This window comes from Ursus maritimus, unplaced genomic scaffold (assembly GCF_017311325.1).
Source record: "Ursus maritimus isolate PB19 unplaced genomic scaffold, ASM1731132v1 scaffold_13, whole genome shotgun sequence".
NCBI classification, from domain to species: Eukaryota; Metazoa; Chordata; class Mammalia; order Carnivora; family Ursidae; genus Ursus; species Ursus maritimus.
Window position 1 is genome coordinate 66,855,694 of NW_024423675.1, and position 25,678 is coordinate 66,881,371.

The 25,678-nt window shown below is 40.5% G+C and overlaps 1 protein-coding gene across 2 annotated transcripts in view; it reads right to left on the minus strand.

The window, feature by feature from the left end:
* Positions 1–25,678, minus strand: part of PDE10A (phosphodiesterase 10A) — a 292,346-nt gene that overhangs the window by 38,925 nt on the left and 227,743 nt on the right. For both annotated transcript variants that reach the window (XM_008688476.2, XM_040628044.1), the window contains exons 11-16: positions 19,497–19,639; positions 16,938–17,030; positions 14,137–14,323; positions 7,720–7,862; positions 5,153–5,236; positions 3,430–3,580 (exon numbers count right to left, since the gene is read on the minus strand). In XM_008688476.2, the coding sequence (XP_008686698.2) occupies positions 3,430–3,580; positions 5,153–5,236; positions 7,720–7,862; positions 14,137–14,323; positions 16,938–17,030; positions 19,497–19,639 (801 nt within the window). The remainder of the gene's footprint in view (positions 1–3,429; positions 3,581–5,152; positions 5,237–7,719; positions 7,863–14,136; positions 14,324–16,937; positions 17,031–19,496; positions 19,640–25,678) is intronic.

The following is a 25,678-nucleotide window of genomic DNA, read 5'->3' on the forward strand; positions in this document are numbered from 1 at the left end:
AGGACTACAACAGGGTTTTAGCAGAGCAGTGATACCTTCTAACTTACATTTTTTTTTTTTTAAAGATTTTATTTTATTTTATTCGACAGAGATAGAGACAGCCAGCGAGAGAGGGAACACAAGCAGGGGGAGTGGGAGAGGAAGAAGCAGGCTCCTAGCTGAGGAGCCTGATGTGGGGCTCGATCCCGTAACGCCGGGATCACGCCCTGAGCCGAAGGCAGACGCTTAACCTTAACCGCTGTGCCACCCAGGCGCCCCCTAACTTACATTTTTAAACAAGATTAGCACGCACCCAATTGTACTGAGAACAGACTCCAGGAGGGAAGAGAGAGTGGTGAGGAGGCTTTTGCAGTAATTCAGGCAAAAGCTTAGACCAGAGGCAGCCCTGGAGGCTCAGAAGACTTGATTAAATCTGGCTGAGTTTTACAGGCAGGGTCAACAGGATTTTCTGACAGTCTGGGTATGAGCCAAAGGGAGACCAAGGAAGGGAGGGAAGGGAAGACAGGAGTCAAGCATGGCTACAAGGTGTTTTGCCTTGGAAAGTGTAGGACCGTCATCAACTGAGATGGGGACAGTTGTAGGTGAAAGAGGTTGAAGGAAAGGGGTCAAGAGTTCAGTTTTAGATTGAGGGGTTCAGGGGAGATCCTGAGGTAATGGTTGTCTATTTTAGCCTAACCTTCTTGGGGGGGGCAGGTCTCAGCTGAAGAAAGAGAGGTGTCTGTGTATATGGCATTTTGGGCCACAAGACTGAGCCCACTAAAGTTGTTGGTTGAGGCTGGAGGAGGCCAAAGGTCTGAGCCCTGAAGTATTCCAACTTTTAGAAGTCTGAGGGAAGAGGAACAGCAACCCCCCCCCCCAATAACAACCCCCAAACCTGTGTGACCAGAAGAAACCAACAGTGTTGGGTGTCCTGGAGCCACGTGGAGACAGTGACTAAAAGAGCTGAAATGCAAGCACTGACCCTCAGTGGGCAAGGTGCAGGGCACTGGCGACCTGGCCCAGGGCATTTTTGGGAGGTGGGGGAGGAGACTGATCCAAGTTGGTTGCAGAGAAAAAGAGAGGAGAGGAATTGGAGCCAGCCAGTAGGGCAGCTCTTCCTTGGGTTTGTGGCAAGGGACGGCTGAGAAGTCAGGAGAGAGCTGAGTGGAGAGGCAGATCAAGGGGGTGTGTTATGATGGGGGGAACAACAGGACCCTCCATGCAGACAAGACAGTCCAGCAGAGAACATGTTGATGGAGGAGAGGGAGGGGAGACCTGCTAGGGCAGGTCCTCTGAGGGGTGGAGGCAGTGCACAAGGTCAGGTGAGAGGTCAGCTCTTGGGGGGAGCCTGGTGAATGTTCTGGTGAGTGTGTGAGGGCAGAGCCCACAGAGGGAGATGCTGACAGGCAGGACAGGCTCTGCAGAAACCTCACAAGCTTAACTGGATGCTGTGCCCTGAACCTTTCCGATCCTCACTGAGCAGAATCCGTTTCTCCTGCAAACCTAATGGGCAGGGAGGCCTCCCAGGCCACCAGCACCCGTTGGCTGCTGGTGTTTGCACGGGAACTGTCCTGCAGGCTTGGTGGACTGAGGATAACTGAATTAGCTACGTTCTGAGTATTCTTTTGGTTTGGGTTGTTCCCATATTTTCTGCTGTTGTATTAACCATGATGAATCTGGTAAGAAATTTCAAGGTTTTAAAATCTTGCACAATAGGTAAAAGCTATTATGTACATATCTTTCCAATCTTTTTTACCTATTTTATTTTTATTGACATGATGTTCAATTGTTTTATTAAAAGTATGCCAGAATCAAGCATGTGAAAATAATTTACGATGTGAAGAATTATCTTTGTTAATATACCCCTTTAGCAAGATCAAATCATAATTTTTTTTCAAAAAAATATTTTATTCACTTATTTGAAAGAGAGAGAGAGACAGAGAGAGACAGAGAGAGCACGAGTGGGGGGGAGCGACAGAGAGAGAGGAAGAACCAGACTCCCTGCTGAGCAGGGAGTCCAACATGGGGCTGGAGCCCAGGACCCTGGGACCATGACCTGAGCCGAAAACAGATGCTTAACCGACTGAGCCACCCAGGTGCCCCTCAAATGATAATTTCTAATAGCTCTCTCAGAGATTCAATATCCTGTTTAAAAATTTTATTTTAAATTTTTACACATATTATTTTGGGATTATTTTTAGCCAAAAGGACCTGAGTTTTTGTGAAAACACCATGATATAATTCTAAAGATGACTTAGGAACTTAAATGAGAGTTAATTTGTAGCCACAAAATTTTCTCACTTATCTTAAAATTTTCCATTTTTGAATGTATATTTCAATGTAATTTGAAAGTATGATTTCCATAGCTGTCAAAGTCACACGCTATCCTATGGCAAATAAGACAATGAAACTGCTTTCTTAAAAGGAACTAAATGGAAAAAATGCTGAATGTCTCAAAAATATGGGATTCAATGGAATGGAAAATCAGAATAATTTATATGAAAAAAGAACACACTTCATCTTTTTTTGGTAATAAATAAGAAGTTGTTAGGCTAACTCAGCCCTACCAAGAGACTATTCATAAAAGAAGGAAAAATTTCGACTTTTTAAAATAGTACTTTTGTTTTTCCTACAATGCACCTTCCGAGTTTCCTGCCCAAACTGTGAATTTGGTCTGATGGGATGGAAGAGGCACAAGACTGGCCCTGAGGAGCGCTGGGTTCTAGTGCAAACACGCCCTTAAGAGAAGCACAGCTTCCTCATCTCGGTGATGAGGAAGCCCCTTCTCTGCACGGTCAACACGTCCTCTGAAGCAGTATACCAGATGTAGGGAGGAGAAGAGGGGGGATTCAGGTCAGCTTTTTGGGAGGCATCGCTGGGACCATGTGGGGGAGAAGACACGCTTGGCGGTGGGCATCACTGAGTGCTGGGCTGGACATGGTGGGCCCAAATCTCTGAGTGTGTTACCAGCTCTGGGTACGTCAAGGCGGAGAAGTCAGGGAAGCCTCAGAGCCCACTTGCTCATGGGACAAGAGATCAAATACACATATATGTCTTAACTGTACTTAATGATTCAATGCTGTGGTTTCTCAAATCAGCAGGATATGTCTACATTACCCAGGGCACAGAGCAAGGAGAAAAGTAGATTTTGTTTACCTAACAAAGACTTTCAGAAGGCAAAAGTTTTCACAGGGAAAAGACACTATTAAACTAGTGTTTCCTTGGGGGAATATTTTGGTGAAGTTGGGATTTCTGTATCGACGTTTCTTATACAGAATGATATGACAAATACACGGGCACAGCAACTTTAAACGTGTGCTTCTACTAAATGTCTGACCTGTCCTGGAATCACACGTCACGTATCTGCATCGGGAAGGTGCTGCAGACACAGAGCATTTCAATCCACTCAGCTTATTTGAAATGGACAAAAAAAAGTGTGTGCACACCCACCTCAAGGTCGGTGAAGAGCCCGTGGTTGTTCTGGAGAATGGCGTACATGCAGTGTGCCACAGTGACGGCGTGTTTCCAGTTGTGATAAGGAACCCGCCGATAGTTTTTCTTCACAGACATAATGAAACGACACAACTTTTCAAGATCAAAGCTGTGTGGAAAAGAACGTGTTATGACAGAAACTGGTAAAGGCTCCAAACGTTCTAGCTAGCGCTCTGGTCTAAACGCATACGTCTGTACCCACACATACGTGTGCAGAGACAGAGTCCTGCAGCGCTGGGCCCACTCACCACTTTCCTTCTATTCCTCTAGCCCGTGCAGAGAGGAAGGCTCTCGCGGAGCTTCAGATCTGAGGTGCTAACTGGCCTCCCAGGGGGCACACACCACAATCGGCGTGCGGTTGCCCGTCACTAACTCCATCACCGTCCGCACCTTTCAAGCATTCCCCACATCCCACCACGCTCAACAGACAACAACACTTCATCACCCTGTTCAAGGGTGTTTTGAGCTCAGGTTTTCCCAAAAGCACACTGAGATTCACGAGCTGCAGGTATGTATACCACAAGAATTTCCTGGATGAGTGACTATCCTTTCAAAATGGATCCGAAGTACTGTGACACACTCAAAATATGAAGTGGCAAATGGCCACACCACGATCCTGACACGTATGTGAAACAGCAGGACACGTCCGTACTACGCAACATTGGCACTGTGTTTTATTTTTATATTATCCTGTATTTCCACTCATTTAAGGCCCCCAGCAACTCTCTCAGGGAACTTAAGGCTGCTTAAAACAAAAGTACATCAGTATAAAACAGGGCTCTTTGAAATACCAAGGAGATGAGAGTTCATAGAACTTCTAAAGATAAAGAATCTTTTTTTCTCCCACTGAAAATTTTCAAATGTCCTTGAAATATAAGGTATGTCATTTTAAGAGTTCCAACTGGTCAAACTCTTGACTGATATCTAGGAAATAAGTGGAGTTAATCATCCTGTGTACATCCTTTCGAAGGAGCAATTCATAAAAGTCGCCGATAGAAGTAAGAGAAGACACAGAACTCAACAGCAAAGAATGACAATTTAGTTCCAGAGCAACTAAGAGCCTCTACAAGCCACTTAATGATTCAATGAGTGAAAAAGGGAAAAAGAAAATTATTCCTTGCATTTTCAGTATGTGTGCTGAAGCTGTAAAAGGTTCAGCAGAAAGTCCCGAGAGGCCCCTAGGGCAGGCCACAGAAGGGAAGGCCCCACAGGGGAAGGGAGCTTCAGTGGAGCCACTAGTAGGAGGCCGTTTCCTTCACACCTGTCCTAACAGATACACAATGTAGGCTGAAAGCTGATGCTAAATTCAACGCATGTTTTCCAAAATGCACTTTCGGATGGTATGTAATTATGTGGAGCAGTAAGCCCTGCCTCTTTCTATTACACAGCCTAAGGTAATTTCCACCTGTGTTTTTGCCATCACCTGGTAGACACATGGTTGTTCGCCAAGGAACAGCCACCCTGGCAAAAAGCTCGGCAGGCTGGAAGGGAAATCCAAGAAGGCTATCAATCTGTCCAATAATCTCAGCCTTTTTTTATTTAAATATTTTGAAAAAATTATTTATATATGGCATATTTCCAGATAATTATCAAACAAGAAAGTGACAAGGCATTTAGGCAGGGGGAGGAAGAGGTCATCTCACTCAACAGCTTCAGAAGGAACTTTTTAGGTCATTCATACCAGGATGTCCCACAGGACCGATGGACCATGTACACAAAAATTCCAGGCCACATGTTTTCAAAAGGACCAATGTCAAAGTGGAATCTGAAATGAAAAGAACACAAGGTTGAATAGTAAATACAATTAGCACAAACATAAAAACAAAGTAATTAAACTTTTTGTTGATTAAGACACTAAAAAAACACTGGGAGTTCAGCCATCCCTTTCCCTGTCTTCTCAGTCACATCTTTGTTGTATTTAAATGTTTCCAGGAGGAAATTCCACACATTCCCTTAGGAACTTAGCCCAATATTTAAGCCATTGCTTAATTTTCTATTAAACAATCTGTAAAAAATGATGTTGCGGTTGTTATCAGAGCAATGAAAGGGTACAAAATAACTTTCTTATGAATACTACACGTTTTACACGACTCATAGAAGGGGTGGGGAGACAGAATCTTTTTAGAGTTGAAAATTATTCTATCTACTATTTAAGTCCAGAGGAAAAACTTCAAAAATACAATCATCCAAAGTTATTACCTATTCTTCATTTGCTAATTTAATTACTAACATTTAACTCAAATTAACACAATGGTAAAATATTAAAAGAAACCATGTTCCAGGGCACCTGGGTGGCTCAGTCAGTGAAGTGTCTGCCTTCAACTCGGGTCATGATCCCAGGGTCCTGGGATCGAGCCCTGCACTGGGCCCGCTGCTTGGCACGGGAGCCTGCTTCTCCCTCCTCTCCCACTCCCCTTGCTTGTGTGCTCTCACACACTCTCTCTCTCTCCTCTCTGTCAAATAAATAATAAAATCTTGAAAGAAAGAAAGAAAGAAAGAAAGAAAGAAAGAAAGAAAGAAAGAAAGAAAGAGAGAGAAACCATGTTTCTCTAGTCATACTTCAGAGACCAAATGTGTGAGCTTCCACACCAAGCAATTCTCCAACCCTCTGCAGACTCCAACAGATGCCCTAAGTTCAGTTTACTTCTGACACTACCTGCAGCCAGTGCAGACCACATAGGTTAAGGGCTCTGTCCCACGAGATGCTCCCCTGCCCCTCAATTTTAGATGCCAATAGCAAGTCCTGGCCACCCATGCTTCTGACCCTCGGCTATAAGTCAGAGGTTTCCACAAAGCCCACCTCTGGGTTTATGATGCACTGGAATAGCTCACAGAACTCCGGGCACACTTTACTTACTACTGCCAGTTTATTATTAGGGCTACAACTCAAGAGGCAAATGCAGGAGATGCAGAGGGCGAGCCGTGTGGGAAGAAGGGTGAAGGAGCTTTCATGCCTCTGTAGGGCAACCACCCTCCCAGCAGTGAATGTGCTCACCAACCTAAAAGCTCTCTGAACCCCTTGTTTAGGGTTTTTGGAGGTTCCACTGCATAGGATCAGTTGATTAAATCACTGGTCACTGGTGATTAACTCAACCCCCAGTCCCTGTCCCCTCCCAGGAGGTCTGAGGATGGCTGAAAATTACAACCCCCAAACCACACGGTTGGTTCCTTGGGCAACCAGCCCCCATCCTCCTACAGTCCTTCAATAGCATAACTCAAGTGTGGTTGAAAGAGGTTTGTGATGAATGAGAAAAGACACCTCCATCGCTCCAATCACTCAGGAAATTCAAGGGTTTTAGGAGCTGTGAGCCAGAAACTAGTTACAAAGACCAAATATTTATATTTCTTATTATATGACGATATGTACTATATATAAACAATCTGAAGATAAACTGAAGCAAATAAAAAAAGTCTTAAGCGTTTATTTGAGCAAAAATCCATTCGAATAGGGCAGTAACAAAGCATTAGTGTTTAGGAGCTCTGCTGAAGGAGAGAGCCTTGCACAGAGAGGGGGCAAGGGCACGGATGGGCAATCACTGACCGACTGAGGCTTCCAGGCCGGCCGGCTGTCTGTGCCCGCCCGGCTCTAGTGCTTCCGTGACATAACCTGGGGCATTCAGCCTCAGGTTTTGGTTTGCTCACGGGGACTGCTCCAGCATCAGAGTCGCCTCTGTCTGACCACCTCCTTGGTTAATTAATACTTCCAATTATAAGGCAAATATCAGCTCTGGGTTATTCCTGCAGAGCTGTAGTATGGAGTTAAATAGCGTTGGCTCGAACTTATAATGAACACGCAACCATCACAGGTCCCACCACCAGGAACTCACATATACGAGCACGGGATTTGAAAACAAAGTATGAAAGCTGCACTCATTATTACTAAATTCTAAAATTCAGTCTGTAAATTTAAGATTACATGGAAATGAAAACTTTCAGATCTCGGATATTCAACGCCACTTTCAGCTTTAAGTGCCATATCCATGGTGTAAAGTACGCAGACTAACGAGGAAAGCTAACATTTAACTCATTTCAAAATGGTGTTGAGATTTTTTTTCTGATGATAGAGAGATGTGGCCTTCCCGTCCACGATCTCTCAGGAGATGTGGCGTCACCCGGGAAGGGACAATGGCAACAATGGAACCACACATGTGATATGGTGCTTGCAATTCTACTTCTGTACCCATGTCACTTAGGCTCAATCAAATGAAAGATCTGTTCCTGGAGAGATAGACAGGACAAGATCCTCACAATTCGATTTCCTTGCAGAGGCGCACGGGGAGGTTGAAGTGCATGAGGCCCTGCCACTCCTCCGCCGTACAAATGCTATGGTAGGACAGCTTCTCCATCGTCACCCGGTAAATGCACTCAGAATGACGGATTCTGTGATACATCTGGAAGGCAAATCCAAAAAACAAAACGTAAAATGAAATGAGTGTTTAAAGTAGTTAGGTCACTAAGAATCAGAACTAGAACTGAAAGCACTGCTCGGACCCATTAACTACTAGTACTATGATTTCCATATACGCAGAGGATGTTCACACATGTGCCTTTGAAGACACAAAATACGTAAGTTAAAAAAAATTGTATCTCCATTAAAAAAGACTTATTGACTTCTGCACCCAGACTCTGTCTCTGGATCATGAGATTCCTTGGTATTTATCCACTAGTCCCTTCTTCTTAGACTCGCAACCTCCAGAACCGTGAGAAATCAGGTGTCTGCTGTTTCTAGGCCACGCGGTCTGTGGCACCCTGTTCCCACAGCCCAAACACATGGAGAGAGACTCCATCAGTCAGGAGTTAAGTTTTTTTCTATGTCTCCTTTTAAAAATATTTATCTTAATTCTTGGTGATGTCAGAGTCCTTTAGTCCACAGAGTCTCAGCAATGCTTGACCATGAAGTCCTTTATCAGTAAAAGAACTTTTGAGGCATGCCCGATAAATGTACAGTCCTTTAGCAATTACATGCACATGCACTGTGCGGATATGCTGCTTATATTAAAATAGAAACAGAAAAAGATAAAAATACGAAGTACTTTTAATATTTTCTTACTGAGCAAGATTCTTTATTCTTATTAGACAATTACCTATTTTATAATGAAAGCGCTAATTAAATGTATGTTATCAGCTGTCAGGTTTTTTCTTTAATAATTTGTGGGATGGTGATGTTAAGGTCTGGGTTCAGTTTGATTTATTTCAAGACTTAGAGATTCTCAGTTACACTATTTGAGAAAAGATACGACAAAAACTATGTGGATCCAAACGGAATAAAGGACTGGCTATTCTTAAACATCACGCTTATAGTTTTGTTCCCTAGCCACTAATGTTTTTGGCTTAAATTCACATAACTTTCCATTTCCCCTGATGCCAATCAGTTAATCCTGCAAATGAATTAGCTGCATCTTTATATATTATCCACCAGGTTCAAAACCAATGAAACTTAATGAAACTCTTCATGAGGAAGATTTTAGTAAGTTAAAAGCTGTTCCACAAAGTCAAGTCATAACAAAGATTCCTTTTTAAAGGAAGAAAGAGGTAAAAGGGAATAAAGAACAGATTTTAAAGCAAAGACTATTACCAGGGATAAAGAAGGATTATTTCAAATGATAAAGGGATGCATATGTCAAGGGGACATAATGTTCCTAAACATCAGTTGGTTTTCAACAGGTGTGCAGAGGCAAGATGGTGGAGAAAGGATAGCAAATGTAACAAACAGTGTTGGACCAACTGGATACTCACATGCAAATACACAAACGCATGATGACCCTTACCTTGAACCATATGCAAAAATTTACTCACAATGGATCACAGACCTACATGTAAAACCTAAACTTCTAGAAGAAAACACAGGAGAAAATCTTCGTAACCTCAGGTTAGGCAAACATATATTTGATACAATGCTAACAGCATGATCATAAGAAGAAAAAAACTAATAAACTGGACTTCTTCAAGATTAATAACTGCTCTTAGAAAGAAACCATTAAGAAAATGACAAGACAAGACAAACACTGGGAGCAAATATTTGCAAATAACTTCTCTGATAAATGTCTCATATCTAGAATACACGAAGAACTATCAAAACTCAGTAAGAAAACAAACAATTGCAAACAAAAATGAGCAATTTGAGAAGACACTTTACCAAAGAAGACACAGAGACAGCAAATGCAGGGGAACTGGAACACACATAGGGATGCTGGGAATGTACAGGGTTCAGTCACTTTGCAAAACAGTTTGGCAGTTTTCTAAACATCCCCCTAGCACCTGACCCAGCCACTCCATGTCTAGTTATTTACTCTATGGAAATGAAAGCATACACCATACAAAGACTTGTGCACAGATGCTCACTGCAGCTTTATTTGTAATAGCCAAAACCTAGAAACAGCTCAAATGCCCAACAACAGGTGACTAAATAGTTTATAGTATATCCGTTCAAGGGAATATACAATAATAAAAGGGAATGAACTATTTACCCATGCGATGCTAGGGATGAATCTCAAAATAACTGCGCTGAGTGAAAGAACCCAGACGAAAAGGAATACAGATTTTATGATTCCATTTATATAAGATTATTCTAGAAAATGCAAAGTAATTTATTATGGTGATGCAAAGCAGATCAGTGGTTCCCTCAGACTGGGGGGTAAAGATGAGGAGGGTCAGGAGGGAGGTATCTGAGGGGCACCCTGGAACCCGTGACACAGGGGATGCATCGTGTCTCGATGGCAGTGATGGTTTCCTGGGCTGTGTGTACATGCACTTGTCCAACTGTAGACTCTAGACACACGTCGTGTACCATGTATTTCTAAACCTCAGGAAAGCTGCTTAGACATGTTCTGCTCCCAGTCTCTTAAAGGCCTGTGATAATGTGTATATGGGAATCACATGACAACGTGACAGCGACAAGGAGAATACTTGCAGACATCTGTTTTCCACGTGCTCTCTTCACAGGACGAGTTTATTTGGAAAAGCAGCTGTTTTCTTATTCAGTGTGAATGTCACTTGTGATTCCAAAATCAGATTAAATACTGTTTATTTGAATATATCTTCCAAATAATGAAATATTGACTGTACTTTGTCATCAGAAAAGACTGGCACACTTGGAACATTTACCTTTTTTGTGAAAGATGAAATGTGTAACAATGTATGAATTCAACAACTATTCCGAGTACTTTGCCACAAGCAGCAAATGCGTGGGCAGCACAATGTAAACAGAAACCCATTTCAAAGCTACCTTCGTAACTGTGAATTGTGTGGGCCAACTGGTACACAATCCCTCTTCTCATATGGTTGAAGAACACCTGGATCAGGTTAAAAATGTCAAGACGGAATTCCTGTTAACTTATTCATGACTTTTCAGGGGTGTTATTTTTCTTGTTTAAATTTGGGTTTCGTTTGGTACAAACATTTAATCTAGTTTGCATCCAGGTTCTGTGATGTGACACTCAGCAGGTTAGAAGAGTTTTGGACCCACGGAGCCAGCTCCTCTGAGCCAGACTGAGTTAACTCAAGAGTGTCTACACTGACAGTTATGCATTCTTCAAGGGACACATGGAGACCTAGATGGATTTTAAGAGGACCGATTTCTACCTCCTTAACTTTCACACATACTCGGACCTAAAAAATGACTTTTGTCCCCCTCCCATTTCAACATAAACCCTTCCTCAAATTGCTCTAGAACAAAAACCTCTTGAAACAAAGGGAAATATAAAATATGGTATCAATGAGGTTTAACAGTGGATTCTAAAGTTTTGATAAAATATTGAAGGTGATGAATCTAAATAAATCTTCAGCTGGCAGATCATTTAAAATAACTTTTGATGACAGACTTATCAATACTTTCTGGCATCTTAGCTCAGGTGGAGTTTGAATTAAGAGAAATTATTATAATAAAATTCTTTCGGCTATTTACTCATTAATGAAAGCAATTTTTAGGGCTTCCTCAAAAATCACTCAATGAGTAGGAATAACATTGTTGCTGACAGTGGGAATCCAATTCCTCAATGTCAAAGAACAAAGTTCCAAGGATGGAAAGGAGATGGCCAGAAGGAGTTCAGTGGTGTGAGACAGGGGGTGTCAGTATATATCTCCAGGAGAGAGAGAAAAGAATGATGGCAGAGGCGTACAGACAAACTTTCTTCCAAAATAGTGAAAAAAAGAGGGAAAGCACTTCAGAGGAGAAACCTGGCAGACACCGCCTTAACCAAGTGATGAAGCTAACGTCACCAGTGAAAGGATGTGTGCCTGCTAACGGGACATGATGGGATACACCACTCTGCCATTTTCCTGTCAAAAATTATAACCTCAATATAATCATGTGGAAATACCAGACAAGTCGAAATTAAGAAGCATTCTACAAAACAACTGGTCTATACAGTTCAAAAATACTCAGGTCATGCAAGGCAAAGAGTAAGGAATGCTTCCAAATTAAAGGACACTAAAGAACTTCTCAGTTTAGCTAACAGTACCTGGTACCTGTTCGGGGCTGAATTATGTTCCCCACAATTCGTATGTTGAAACCTTAAAGCCCCAGCACCTCAGAATGTGACACATCTGCACACAGGGCCTTGAAGGAAGAGATTAAGGTAAAATGAGGTCACCAAGGTGGGCCCGCATTGAATATGACCAGTGTCCTTACAAGAAAAGGAGATTAGGATGCAGACAGGCACAGAGGGAAGACAATATGAAGACACAGGGAGCCGAAGGCCATCTACAGACCAAGGAGAGAGGCCTCAGAAGAAACCAAACCTACTGACATCTTGGACTTCGGGTTGCCAGAACTGTGGCAAAATAGCTTTCCGTTCTTCAAGCCACCCAGTCTGGGGTGCTGCTGATGGCAGTCCTCACACACTAATACAGTACCAATGTGAATTTCTGGACTCTTAAGTTATGCAGTGGAGAATAAGATGATGTACCTGTCTTGAGAAAGTACAAGGTGAAGTATTTAGGGGTTATGAGACATCTTGTCTAAAACCTACTCTCAAACGGATCAGAGAAATATGACATCTATGAATGAGACAGGGAGAGAGAAGAAAGAAAGAATATCAAAGTAAAAAGGGTAACATATCAATACTGGGGAGCATGGGGAAAGCTATAAGGGAATCTTCATATTACTTTTGCAACTTTGCTTTCTGTCCGAAGTTATTTCAAAACGGAGAGTGTAAAAAACTTACACTAAACTTAGTTTCATTCTAAAGTAGGTAAAACATACGCACGGGTATATTAACCATTTTTATTTTAAGCCACAGACATCTCATTAGGACATAATAATTTCCAATAATTTGTATTTATTTTTGATAATTACTCATCAAAATTTCCTAACATGGTTGCTTTGACCACATGTATCCTAATAATGACATATAATATACCACCACAAGCCAAAATTAGTTTTTAACACTTATTATACATGCTTTAGATTATCTTAATTAATAAAACACACTTAAGAATAAAATACATTAGATCAAACTTTTGTGGGGTAACAGAAATACACATTCCGAGAGAGAAAAGAGCCTGCTGCTGTGTTCTTAGATGGACTGTCCTCAAGGGCACTCAAGCTGCTTCAGTAGTTAGATTCCACTGGACACACTTAAAACTCGATGAAAATCAATATTCAGGATATATCTGAAGTTACGTTCTCTGCAACTTTTAAACTAAACAAATGTAAGCTGTCAATATTTTTATTTATGAGCGAGAAACACAGGTATGGAAAATGTTTGAAGGAGAAAGTATGTGACAGCTGCATGAAGTAACAAGAAAGGTGTGTATGTGAGGGCAGGGTGGGGGGGGGGCGGCGGCCTGCGGGGGGGGGGGGGGGGGGGTTCCTACGGAGCAGCACCAGCCCAGCTGTGCACCGTTACCCCCAGTCATCAGAGCATTATTTTTTGCCATTTTTCTTCTGATCCTCTCTCAGCTGTTTCCATTAGCTACGTGGTTGCTCCTACGTAACTGGAGGTTCTGTTTCCAAAAAGGCCGTTTTTCTACATTAGGAAGGTGTTAACTCCCATTTATGTTGGTTTAGCTTTAAAAAAAAGGTGAATAAAATTTTCCATGAGTTCAGAATACCAGTAATATCACTACAGGATTACTAGAGTTTATAGAATACTAGATGTTTTACTCAACTCTCTGAAAGTGCGGCTTCATAAGACAGATGGAACTTCACGTATGAGGCGGTGACCAGGGCAGACGTGCCGCCAGTCCAGCGAGCGGACACCTAGAGCGCGTCCGACCCGCGTGCCGAGCGGCTGCCTGGCTCGGGCTCACCCGTGAGGCCGTCCTGGGCGGTGTTCACACAGGAGTCACTGCTCCCTTTGTACAAGGCTCTCAAACGCACTGATATGACAAACAATAAGGGTTTAGGTCACGTTTTCCTTACTCATTCCAGCAGACACCATGAGACACAAACCTTCTGTTCCAACATTTTACCTTTATATTAACCTCATTCTTCTTTTTAACAAATTCACACCTTGAAACAAATGCTAGTATATTAGAAGATATTTTTCCCCCAAGCATTTTAAGACATTTCCTAAAATACGTACCACCAGGAATCACTATTTCTGGTGTATGAGGAAAAAATGAAAACAAACAAACAAAACCCACCCTTTCAACTACTTTATTTAAAAAGTTTCAAAGCTGATACTGAGTATTAAAAAAGATATTTAAAAAAGCATCACTTACATTGGCACAGTGTAAGGCGAGAGCACAAAAGACGGCGAACATTTTGAAGTTGTTTTCGTCCGTTTTCGAGAAGGCACTGCCGCTTATTTTGTTAACCATCTGCACCACCCCGATCACGCTGCCTCGGCTCACGATGGGCATGCACAGGATATTCCGGGTGGTGTAGCCCGTGTACAAGTCCACCTCTCTGTGGCCACGTGCAGGACACACAGCAACACACACACACACACACACACACACACACACACACACAAGAAAATAAACGATACATTCTACCAGAAATCTCAACTTAGTTTTGGCATTTACATGCTTCTATTACCAATAACTGTAAGGGAACTGTTGAGCTTCTAAATTCAAGGACAATGTGACATTTGAAAGTGTTTCATCAAAATTTCTTCAAAAATATTCTAACTAATTTGTTCTTTTATTTGCAAGAGTTTTTCAGAACAGTCTCTTGGAGGCTTTCAGCTTCTCATTCGGGTTTTATGTATCCACAGCATTATTAAGTAAACACAAACTGGATGCAGAGGAAAAATATAATAAATTTGATAAAGTAACATGTTCCTTTGAACTTGGTCATATGTTATGAGAGATGTAACTTGTTAATAAACACATTTAACAGGAGTTGTCACTTTGGGAATTTAGAGCAGGGGTCAGCACAGGACAGCCTCTGGGCCAAACCAGCCCTCTCCTGTTTTGTAAACAGTTTTAACGGAATACAAGGGCACCATGCTTGAATTGACTGTCGCCACCCTACAACACAGCGAGGACTTGTGACAGAGACGTTATGGCCCCAAATACTTACTATCTGATCCTTAATAGAAAATTGTGCTGACTCCTGATTTAGAGAAAATATTTTTTGCAAATAGGACTCAGTTCCATAGCCACAGCTATGTACCTAAAGGCAGCTGGTGAGACGGTGGTCATTTCTGCCTGGTCTTGAAGTGTTTTGAGACCATCCATCCTGTAGCAGGTATCAGCGGTTCAGCCCTTTCCACTGTAGAGTGGATTCTGGGGTATGCACAGACCACATTTTATTTATCCACTCACCAGTTAATAGATATTATTGTTTTGTTAATAGCCAGTTTTTGGCAACTGTCAATAATGCTGTTTTGAAGATCTGCATACAGATTTTTGTGTGGACAGATGTTGTTTTTCTTGATACCAGGAGTGGGGCTGACTGAGTACAGTAAGTATATGCTTAGCTTTACAAGAAATTGGGCAACCCTGTTTTCCAAAGTGGTTGTACCATTACACACTTCCATCAGCGAAGTGTGTGAGTCCAAGTTTCTCCACATCCTTGCCAACACTTGCTAATGCCACTTTTTGTTTTTTTTAAATTTATTTATCTGTTTGGGGAGTGGGGAGCGGCAGAGGGAGAGGGAGTGGGAGAGAATCCCAAGCAGACTTCATACTCAATGAGAAGCCTGACGTGGGGCTCGATCCTACGACCCTGAGCCACCCAGGAGCCCTGCTAATGCCACTTTTTAAAAACTGTATCCATTCAAATTATTGTGTAGTGAGATCTCATTGTCAACTTTCTGTCTCCCCCCACATCAAACATCTGTTTGTGTGTTTAATGGCCATTCATGTATCTTCTTCTGTGAAATGTCTGCTAAAATGTTGGGTCCTATTTATTAAATTAGGTTATCTCATTATGTTAGGAGAGTTGTTTACATCTTCTGGATCCAAGTATTTTGTCAGACACATGTTTTGCAAATACTTTCTCACAATCTGTTGCTTGCCTTTTCATGTTCTTAAAAGTTGACCCATAAAATTTTTACATTAGAGTTTTAAATGATATATAATAGTTTCAATATTTAAGCACTAAAATAACAAGTTTGTTTTTTGGGAAAAGAAACCTGAGACTTTCTGCATACTCTTAATTTACTGATAAGGTGTATCACTGGGATATGTGTTTACATACAAGTTGCACATATTTGACACTAATCAAATTTCTGAAAAAACTTCTTATTGTTTATGCTATTTAACTGCGTCTTAAAGTAAACCAAATGTTTGAATTAATGGAACAGAACTGTCACAATATCTGAACTACTACTCCCTACCAGTTACAGCATCAGTCTTGAGACTTCCAATTTCTAGAGATTTATTAAGATCAGATTATATAATTCGGTTCCTAGTTCTCCAAAGAAACTCAAAACAAAACAAAAAATCTTTATAAGCCATCTAATATGCAACTTTAACAATATCCAGTAAAAGCAGCAACTTCATGTCAGATAAAGTTGCCAGATCTCTTATGAGTATTTTCTCTAATCTTATCAAAACAAAACAAAAACAAACAAAACAAAAAGCACCCTAGGCATTATTGTACCATTTTAAAGATGAGGAGACAGCAGCTCAGTGAGACTAAGTAACTCACTCCAGGTCACTCTAGGCTAACAAATGACAGAACTGGAATTCACAAGTAGGTACTTTCATCAGGAGGTGTTACTGCTTGGTGGGGTAAGTCTGATGGAGAACGTGCCCAGGACAGAATGATTAACAATATAACCAAAACAAAAGCAGCCTTGCAAACTTAAACTCTTCCTGTATAGATGTTTTTATAACATTTAATGTCTTATAGCTGGATACCATTAATGGTTTAGAGCCTATCATTTTAGAAATAGCTAGAAACACCGAGTACTGATAATAGATTTGGTTCAAGGACAGTGTAAGCGAGCGCCCAGGAGGAAGGTGCTAACGGACCTGGCACGTGCGCAGCTGGGGCTCCAGCACAGAGCCTGCAGCCAGACGGGACATGACGTCAGTCTCTACTGATGGGGGCACAAACGATTTCTTACCTGTTAAAGCGTGGGTCTGCATAGGCATCTGGAATGTTCAGGACTTCCCCTGTTCTTGCTACCTGACCGGCGATTCCTTTCTCAATTGAAAATCTGCAGATATAAAAGACAGGGACATGCTGATTAAAATACAGATGTTGTAAAATTACTTGAAACATTTCATTACAACTAAATATTAAAGAAAAACTTTGTTTTGTTTTAAATACTTGAATATTATTCGAAATCCTCTTATTACTATATAACATGTAAAGGTAAAACAGAGAAACACTGCACGGTAATCACTGGAGAAGCTTGTTTTAAGATATAATCCACAATACATTAAGTTATACTGGATCACAAACTGAAATTGAGAAATTAACTAGCACTCTCCTCTACTGACTAATGATAATCCTTTGTATTTGCAAAGTACCTTATAATTCACAATATGCTTCAACATAAATTTTTATTATTTATTTTTATATTTTTATTATTTATTTATTTCTCCACGCCCAACATGGGGCTTGAACTCATGACCCTGAGATCAAGAGTCCCATGCTCTAACGACTAAGCCAGACAGGTGCCTCTCAACATAAATTTTCTTAATTAACTCTCATTGTGGTGGGAACAGAAGCCCATACGGGTTCAGTAACCTGCCAACATTCCTAAAAAGTTAGTGGCACAATAAAAACAAGGATGCAGGTCTACACTAGTGTATTTTCCACCACACATATAACCAAACTTACAGGTTATGTCTGATCTGAGATACTAGGCAGGACTGGGACTTTAAGTCTTTGGCAACACAAGCACTATATAAAAATAACACAATTTACAACTTCTAGTATCTTTGCCTTCTCTAATTCATTAAATTTAGAAACAGTCAAAATATGAGCATTATTTGATTATACTTAATTATGCTTTGATATCTGATATCAGCACTTTCTTTTATAAATATATTCTCATTTTGTAAATAGTTTTCTCATTACAACATCATCATAGTACACGCACTCATTACAAAATTAGTTAAGAAAGAGGTCTACAGTCCACAATATCTACAGTTTTCAATAGCTTGAAAATGATTTCCAAAATATTACATTTTCAACATTATAGGAAATAACTATTATTGAAATAAAGCTCAACTTTAAAGAAAAAAAAACCAAAAGATGGTTGACACAAAAAGAATTAACTTTCCTAAAACGCCAGAAAGTGAACCCAACATTGCATAAAAAGCAAGCTTGTTTCGTCCTGTTTTTCTTGCGCTTTGAACAACATGAAGAGAACAAATTAGACTGCTGTAAGCAAGGAGTAACAGAAAGCATTTCAGGGTTTATGCTTGATCTTCTTGGTCTGCTACCTCCAGTCAAGAGATAATGAAGAGGCAGGCCCTTACAGAAGCGGCTGACTTCAACTGGACAATTGTGAGAGCTGCAGTCAACCATGACCCCCTCACTGTTTCTCCCACACTTGTCAACACAAACTTCAAGTTACTGTCTCCAAACGAGATCAATACCAGCACTGGTAAGGAACACCTGAACCTTCAGCAAGAGAAATTACTTTACCTAATGACTATATCCAGACTGATTTACTGAGGTCTAAAAAACAAACGAACCAAAAATAAAACAAGTAAAAAAAAAGAAAAGTAAGTAGTGCCTCTAATTCAGAGATCTGTGAGTGTGAAACACAGGATCCGTCACCCTAGGGCCACAGAATGGGGAGTCCTCCGTGGCAGGCAGGGGTGAGGCTAGGCTCAGGGACTCACTCCTGTTTCTTGGACGCCTGCTTAGCTCTCTTATGTGACAGGCCAATGAACAGCAATTTGTAATTAATAAGGAATAGTGTTTTACTACAATGTTGTAACTACCGAAGGAAAAATAGTTAAACAAGATACGTAAGCAAAATGGATGCAAATGTCTAAAAACAAGGTCAATTTCTGAATGTTAAGCTTGCTTCTCAGTGAGAGTGCTCCTTGTAGATGTTCAGATTGTGATATGGTTGAACAAGCAAGCCTCTACCAGTCAAACTCCACTCTGTTCATTAAGTGACAGAAGCTGCCATTTAAAGAACAAAGATGGCTTTAGTTTCTAGATGCAACAAAAGTGTGCTGTGTGACTGACTAAACCAACTTGTCACTTATAGAATAATGTGTTTAAGTTATTAAATATACCAGGTCAATTTCCACTATGGTCTGGACTTTGAGACAGCCCCGTAGTATGGGAAGGGGTAGGGGCAATAGTTTTTAAGTATACCCTGCTCCAAGACATAAGGAAAACCTGCAGACTCCAGGTGGGATGCACCTTTACCTACCTGGGAGCACTAGTAAGTTTTTCCAACATGATTTCCAAAAGGACCGCCTCCGGAAGACGGCATTTCCAGGAGTGACGCTAAAGCTTCCTAGGCGCGGTTTCGCTGGCACTGCAATGTCATTCCCAGAAGTACTACCTTCAGGAGGCGGGTCCTGGTGGGAATGATATCACAGTATGACAAGTACTGTCAGCACACCTGTGAATAGGCACAGAAAAGTGGGTAATAGGACACCTGCACAGAGGCAGTCACAGCGTATGGACATTCTACTTCCAGCTGTACCTTATTTCTTTGGTCTTCTTGAAGATAGGTTTTCCTTCCTTTTCCTCTCCAATATCAAAAAGGTCTGAATATAACTCCTTATTCTTATGGTCTACCTGGAAAAGTGCACAACGATCGGCATTCACCAGATTTTTTGCATATATCTAAAGACAAACAATAAAACAAGAGTAATAAGCCAATGAGAAATTCAGAGTTTAAAGGCAAACTTTATCAGAAATAAATATACATTTCAGCTGCTCTATATCTAACCGCATGGAAAATTAGCACTATAACTCAATAAATATAGGTATACGAATACAAAACTCTCTATGTCCCTGTTAATGTGCTGACACTTGGCAGACCCAACACGAACACACGAACAGCTGCTCTGCACCCAGGCCATGGGGCTGGGTGCTGAAATACTAGAGAACTTTCATATGGGCTGGAAAGCAGCTGCTGCCTCACTCCCTCAGAGCCCTGTATCACCCTGGCCCCTCTTCCAGAACCTCTAGGGCTTTGCCCTCATGCCGCGTGCCAGCCTCTGTCAGCTCTAAGGCCAGTGTCCATTCTGACTGGCTGGCCTTTGTGATATGGCAGTCGTGAAAAAAAAAAGAAATACAACTTCTAATGAGGTTCATAGTCACATTTGTTGCGTTTTACTTGCTGCACTACTAATAATGTGTAACAATTATTAAGTGTTTACTAGGAGACGACACTCTCACACCCTTTAGGTGTCTTCCTTCACTTAATCCCCACAGTCACAATATTAAGTCAGGGAATATTGTTACCTGCACTTTACATGTCAGGATAATTGAGGCAGAGAGGTAACTGGACTTGTCCACTACCATCTACTACGGCTAGTAGATGGCAGACTGGGTATTTGAACCTACGCTAGCTGTTCTCATGGCCTGTGCTCTTACGACAAACAGGCTTTTCCATTTCTAATCGGAAAACTGTGTATTCATTTTGTCATTCACTTGTTCATCAACTTCCTTCCACAATTATTTCTTTAATGCCTAAAACATCCCATTGTCCCTTGTGGGTTGAGACCACAGTTACGATGCAATTAGCATATTTACCTCAACTGAGAATTCTTGCAACCGCAACGCTCCAGATTTTAGACATGAAATTATTCGTCAGAGTAAAAGAGTTGATTCTCAGAGAAAAACACAAATCTATGTGATTTCTCAGAGGAATCACAGTCTATGCAAGAGGGACATGGGCCACCTTGTGGCCAGAGGAAAATATAAAATCTCATGAAAAACTACTTTACTACTTCCCAGCACGCGTTAGGTGCCCTGGCTCATCCTCACAGTACATACTGGTCTTTCTAAACTGTACTCGCCCACTCAAGAAATACTGGCTATGCCGGAGACTGAGTATATTGGGTATTATCAGTATAAGAACTTAGATTTTGTCTCTTTCCATTATCCTGTGAGTTCTGTGACAGCAGTAACTGCTTCTTTTTCCCCCCACAGTATTCCAAAAACCCAGCACAACGCCTAGAGTACAAGTCAGCTAACTAAAGTCCATCTGCCAAATCTAGTCCATTGTCTGTTTTTATAAATAAAGTTTTATTGGGAAAGAACTATGTTCATTCCTTTACGTCTTGTTTGAGGCTGCTACAACAGCAGAGTTGAGTGATGCAATAGAGTATGGCTCATGAAACATAAAACTTTACTATCTGACCCTTAACAAAAAATGTTTGCCAACCCTTAGTTTAGAACATGTAAGATCTCCATAACCTAAGAACCCTCAATAAATATTTGAGGAAGGATGAATGACGTCAAGTAGGGAGACAGTAATGGGACTACGCTGTTGGCCAACAGAAGAATCACCCATCTATTCTGCAAACTCATGGGATCTTGAATTATTAAATAACAATAATGATCCTACGCTATTAGAGATTATAGCATGAAAAGAGGAATTTGCATCCCTAGTACCTAGGTCATGTTAATTGTCTAATACTTTGGCACATATTTATGTTAATATTTATAAAGATCTGAATGCAATGGACAATTTTCTAGAAAAAGGAAATGAATCGAGAAGGAGTTGGAAAATCTGAATAGAACAGAATCATAAAGACAACTGTACAACTGTCAGAGAGTTGAGTTGCCCACAGTTGAGAACTGATGTCATAAATAATGATAAAAAGCTGAAAGCTTTTCCTCTAAGATCAGGAATAAGACAAGGATACCCACTCTCACCACTTCTGTTCAACACAGTATTGGAAGTTCTAGCCAGAGCAGTGAGGCAAGAAAAAGAAATAAAAGGCATCCAAATTTGATAAAAAGAAGTAAAACTAACATGATTTTACATATAGAAAACCTTAAAAACTCCACCAAAAAAACTGTTCAAATTAATGAACAAATTCAGTACAAAGTTGCAGGGTACAAAATGAAATACAAAAACCTGTTACATTTCTTCCTTCTTAAAAAAGATTTTATTTATTTATTTTGGGGGGGGATGGGCAAAGGGAGAGGATCTTTAAGCAGACCCCCTGCTGAGTGTGGAGCCCAAGGCTTCCGGGCTTGATCTCACGACCACCCATGAGATCATGCCCTGAGCTGAAACCAAAAGTAGGATGCTCAAGCTGACTGAGCCACCCAGGCGCTCCCTGCTGCATTTCTATACACCAACAGCGAACTATCAGAAAGAGAAATTAAGAAAACAATCCCATTACAATTGTATCAAAAGAATAAAATACCTAGGAATAAATTTAATCAAGGAAGTGAAAGACCTGCACACTGAAAATTTTAAGACACTGATAAAAAAAATGGAAGACACAAATAAATGGAAAGACTCCATGCCCATGGATCAGAAGAATTAATATTGTTAAATGTCCTTATTACCCAAAGCAATCTACAGATTTGATGCAATCTCTATCAAAATCCCAATGGAATTTTTCACAGAACTAGAATAAAGAATCCTAAAATTAGTATGTAACCACAAAATACCTCAAACAGGCAAAGCGATTTTGAGAAAGAACAAAGGTAGAAGTATCATGTCCCCTGATTTCAAACTATATTACAAAGCTATAGAAATCAAAACAGAATGTTTTGGGATAAAAACAGAAATGCGAAATGTAGATCGCCTGAACAGAACAGAGGGTCAGCACATATATGGTCAATTGCTTTATGACAAAGGAGGCAAGAATATAAATGGAGAAAGGACAGTCTCTTCAAACAATGGTGCCAGGAAAACTAGACAGCCACAATGGAAAAGAATGAAACTGGACTAGTATTTTATAACATACAAAAAATTAACTCAAGATGGATTAAAGACTTGAATGGAAGACCTGAAGCCATAAAACTCCAAGAACAAAACATAAGCAGTAAGCTCTTTGACACTGGTCTTGGCAATGTTTTTGTTGGTTTGTTTTTGTTTTTGGATCTGATTCCAAAAGCAACGGCAACAAAAGCAAAAATAAGTGGGACTACTCAAACTAGAAAAGCTTCTGCACAGCAAAGGAAACCGTCAACAAAATGAGGAGGTAACCTACCGAATGAGAGAAAATATTTACAAATCATATATCCAGTAAGGGGCTAATATCCAAAATATATTAAAAAATGCACACAACTCAGTAGCAAAAAATAAACAATCCAATTAATAAATGGGCAGAGGATCTCTGAACATTTTTCCAAAGACTTGCAGATGGCCAACAGGTACATGGAAAGATGTTCAGCATCACTCATGATCAGGGAAATGCAAATGCAAACCACAATGAGGTACCACCTAGAACCTGTTACAAGGACCAGTATCAAAAAGATAAGAAATACCAAGTGCAGGAAAGGATGTGGAAAAATGGGAATTCTTGTGCACTGTCGGTGGGAATGTAAATTAGCGTAGCTACTATGGAAAACAGTACAGAGGTACATTAAAAACAGACCTACCATATGACCCAGGAATTCCACTTTCAGGTATTTATCCTAAGAAAATGAAAACCCTAACTCGAAAAGATACCCCTGCACCGCCACGTTCTTTGCAGCATTATTCACAATAGTCAACCTAAGTGTCCACCAGTGGATGAATGGATACTACTCAGCCATAGAAAAGAACGAAATCTTGCCTTTTGTGACAACACAGATGGATCTGAAGGCTATCATGCTAAGTAAAATAAGTCAGACAGAGAAAGACAAATACTATTTGGTCTCACTCACATCTGGCACCTAAAAGACAAACAAACAAAACAAAACACAGTTCACGGATAGAGAACAGAGTGGTGGTTGCCAGCGGGGAGGGGGATGGAGGTGGACAAAATGGATGATGAGTGTGGAAGAGGGTGGAAGATACAGACTTCTGGCTGTGCAAAGAACAGGTCGCGCAGGTGTGGTGTGCAGCATGATGACGACACGCAGTGGTATTGCAGCACCTATTTGAAGGATGCTGGCAGAGTAGATCTTGGAAGTTCTTACCACAAGACAAGAAATTTGGGGGAGTAACACTTTATGGTGACTAGACTTATTATGGTGATCATTTTGCCACATACACAAGTGTCGAATCGTTATGTTGTACACCTGAAGCTAATACAATACTGTTTGTCAATTACACCTCAATTAAAAAAAACACAATTAGGTAAGAAAAAGATGAGTATACATATTTGATAAGACAACATTTTACTGTTCAGTGAAAATGTTATTATGTCGAAAAATCAACTGAAGAACAATTACAGGTAGTAATATAGGCTTCTGTTTGAAGATCTGTGATTCTGAACATATGTTTACATTTTCATTCTCTCCAAATATTAGGCTTTCAGTTTGAAACAGTGCTCTTACATGCACAAAAAGGAGTAGAGAAATCCTAGACACATTTTGGGAGTATTTATGAACTCCAAGCATCTGAAGGTCATTCTAAAAGCCACCCACCTCTCCCATATAGGCACGCACATGCATACATACGCCCGTGTGCGCACAGATGTACACACAGAGGTTAACTTGTAAGTGGAAAACAATTTTGGATAACAAGAATGGATTTAAAGTTCAGTGAAAACAAGAACACTGTTGCATGGGAGCAGTGAGAGTAACAAATTTTCCTCAGTGTGTACACTTCTTCTCTCTAATTGTTAGGTATGTCTGTTGTAGGTCCCCAGCAGATACTATTTAACTTTTCCTTCTATTCCTAATTTGCTGTGAGTTTGCATCTATTGGGTGTTGAGCATTATTAAATTTTTGTATGCCATTATTAAAATGATGTACTTTTTCTTCCTTTACTTAATTAGAATAAGGAATTGTATTACTTTATTACTTACTGTTGAACCATTCTTGCATTCCTGGGGTGAATGCTGTTTAGCTTTACTCCTGGATTTGTTGTTATTACATACTTCTGACTTTTGCATCGCTATTTTGCTCAATGGATTTCCTTTTTTCTATCCTTTGATAATACTGGCATTAGGTTGAAAAGCCAGATAGTAGCCAGCGTTGGTGAGAACGTGGGGAAACCAGAACCTATGTGCAGTGCTGATGGGAATGTAACATGGTACAACTGCACAGAAGACAGTCTGGCAGTTCCTCAAAAAGTGAAACACACACTTTCCATACGACCCAGCAATTCCACTCTTAAGTATATACCCAAAACAATTGAAAACAGGTATTCAAATAAAAAAAAATGTATATACATATTCAAAGCAGCACTTTTCACATTAGCCAAAATGTGGAAACAATCCAAATGTTTATCAACCGACGAAAGGATAAAAAATGTAGTACGTCTGCCCACACAACGGAAGATCACTCATCCATGAAAAGGCACGAAGTTTTCGTACTTGCTACAGCCTGGGTGGACTTTGAAAACAGTATGCTAAGTGAGAAAAGCCAGGCACAAAAGGCCACACATTACACGATCTCTTTTACGCGAGATGTCTAGAATAGGTAAATCCATAGAATAAGAAGGCAGATTAGTGGTTGCTTAGGACTGGGAGGGGGTGGAGGGAGGGAGGAGGATGGGGGCATAAGTAGGTGAAGCTAAAATGATATGGAGTGTCATTTTAAGGTAATGAAAATGTTCCTAATTGACTGATGATGGTTGCACATATCTTTGAATATACTAAAAACTACTGAATTGAACACTTTAAATGGATGAACAGTGTGGCATGATTATCAATAAAACTGTTTTTTAAAAAGATAATACTAGTAATACAAGTCAATGAGTGTTTTTGATATTCCCAGTCAAGCTATGTCAATCCATATATTTATATTTTTATAGTTTTC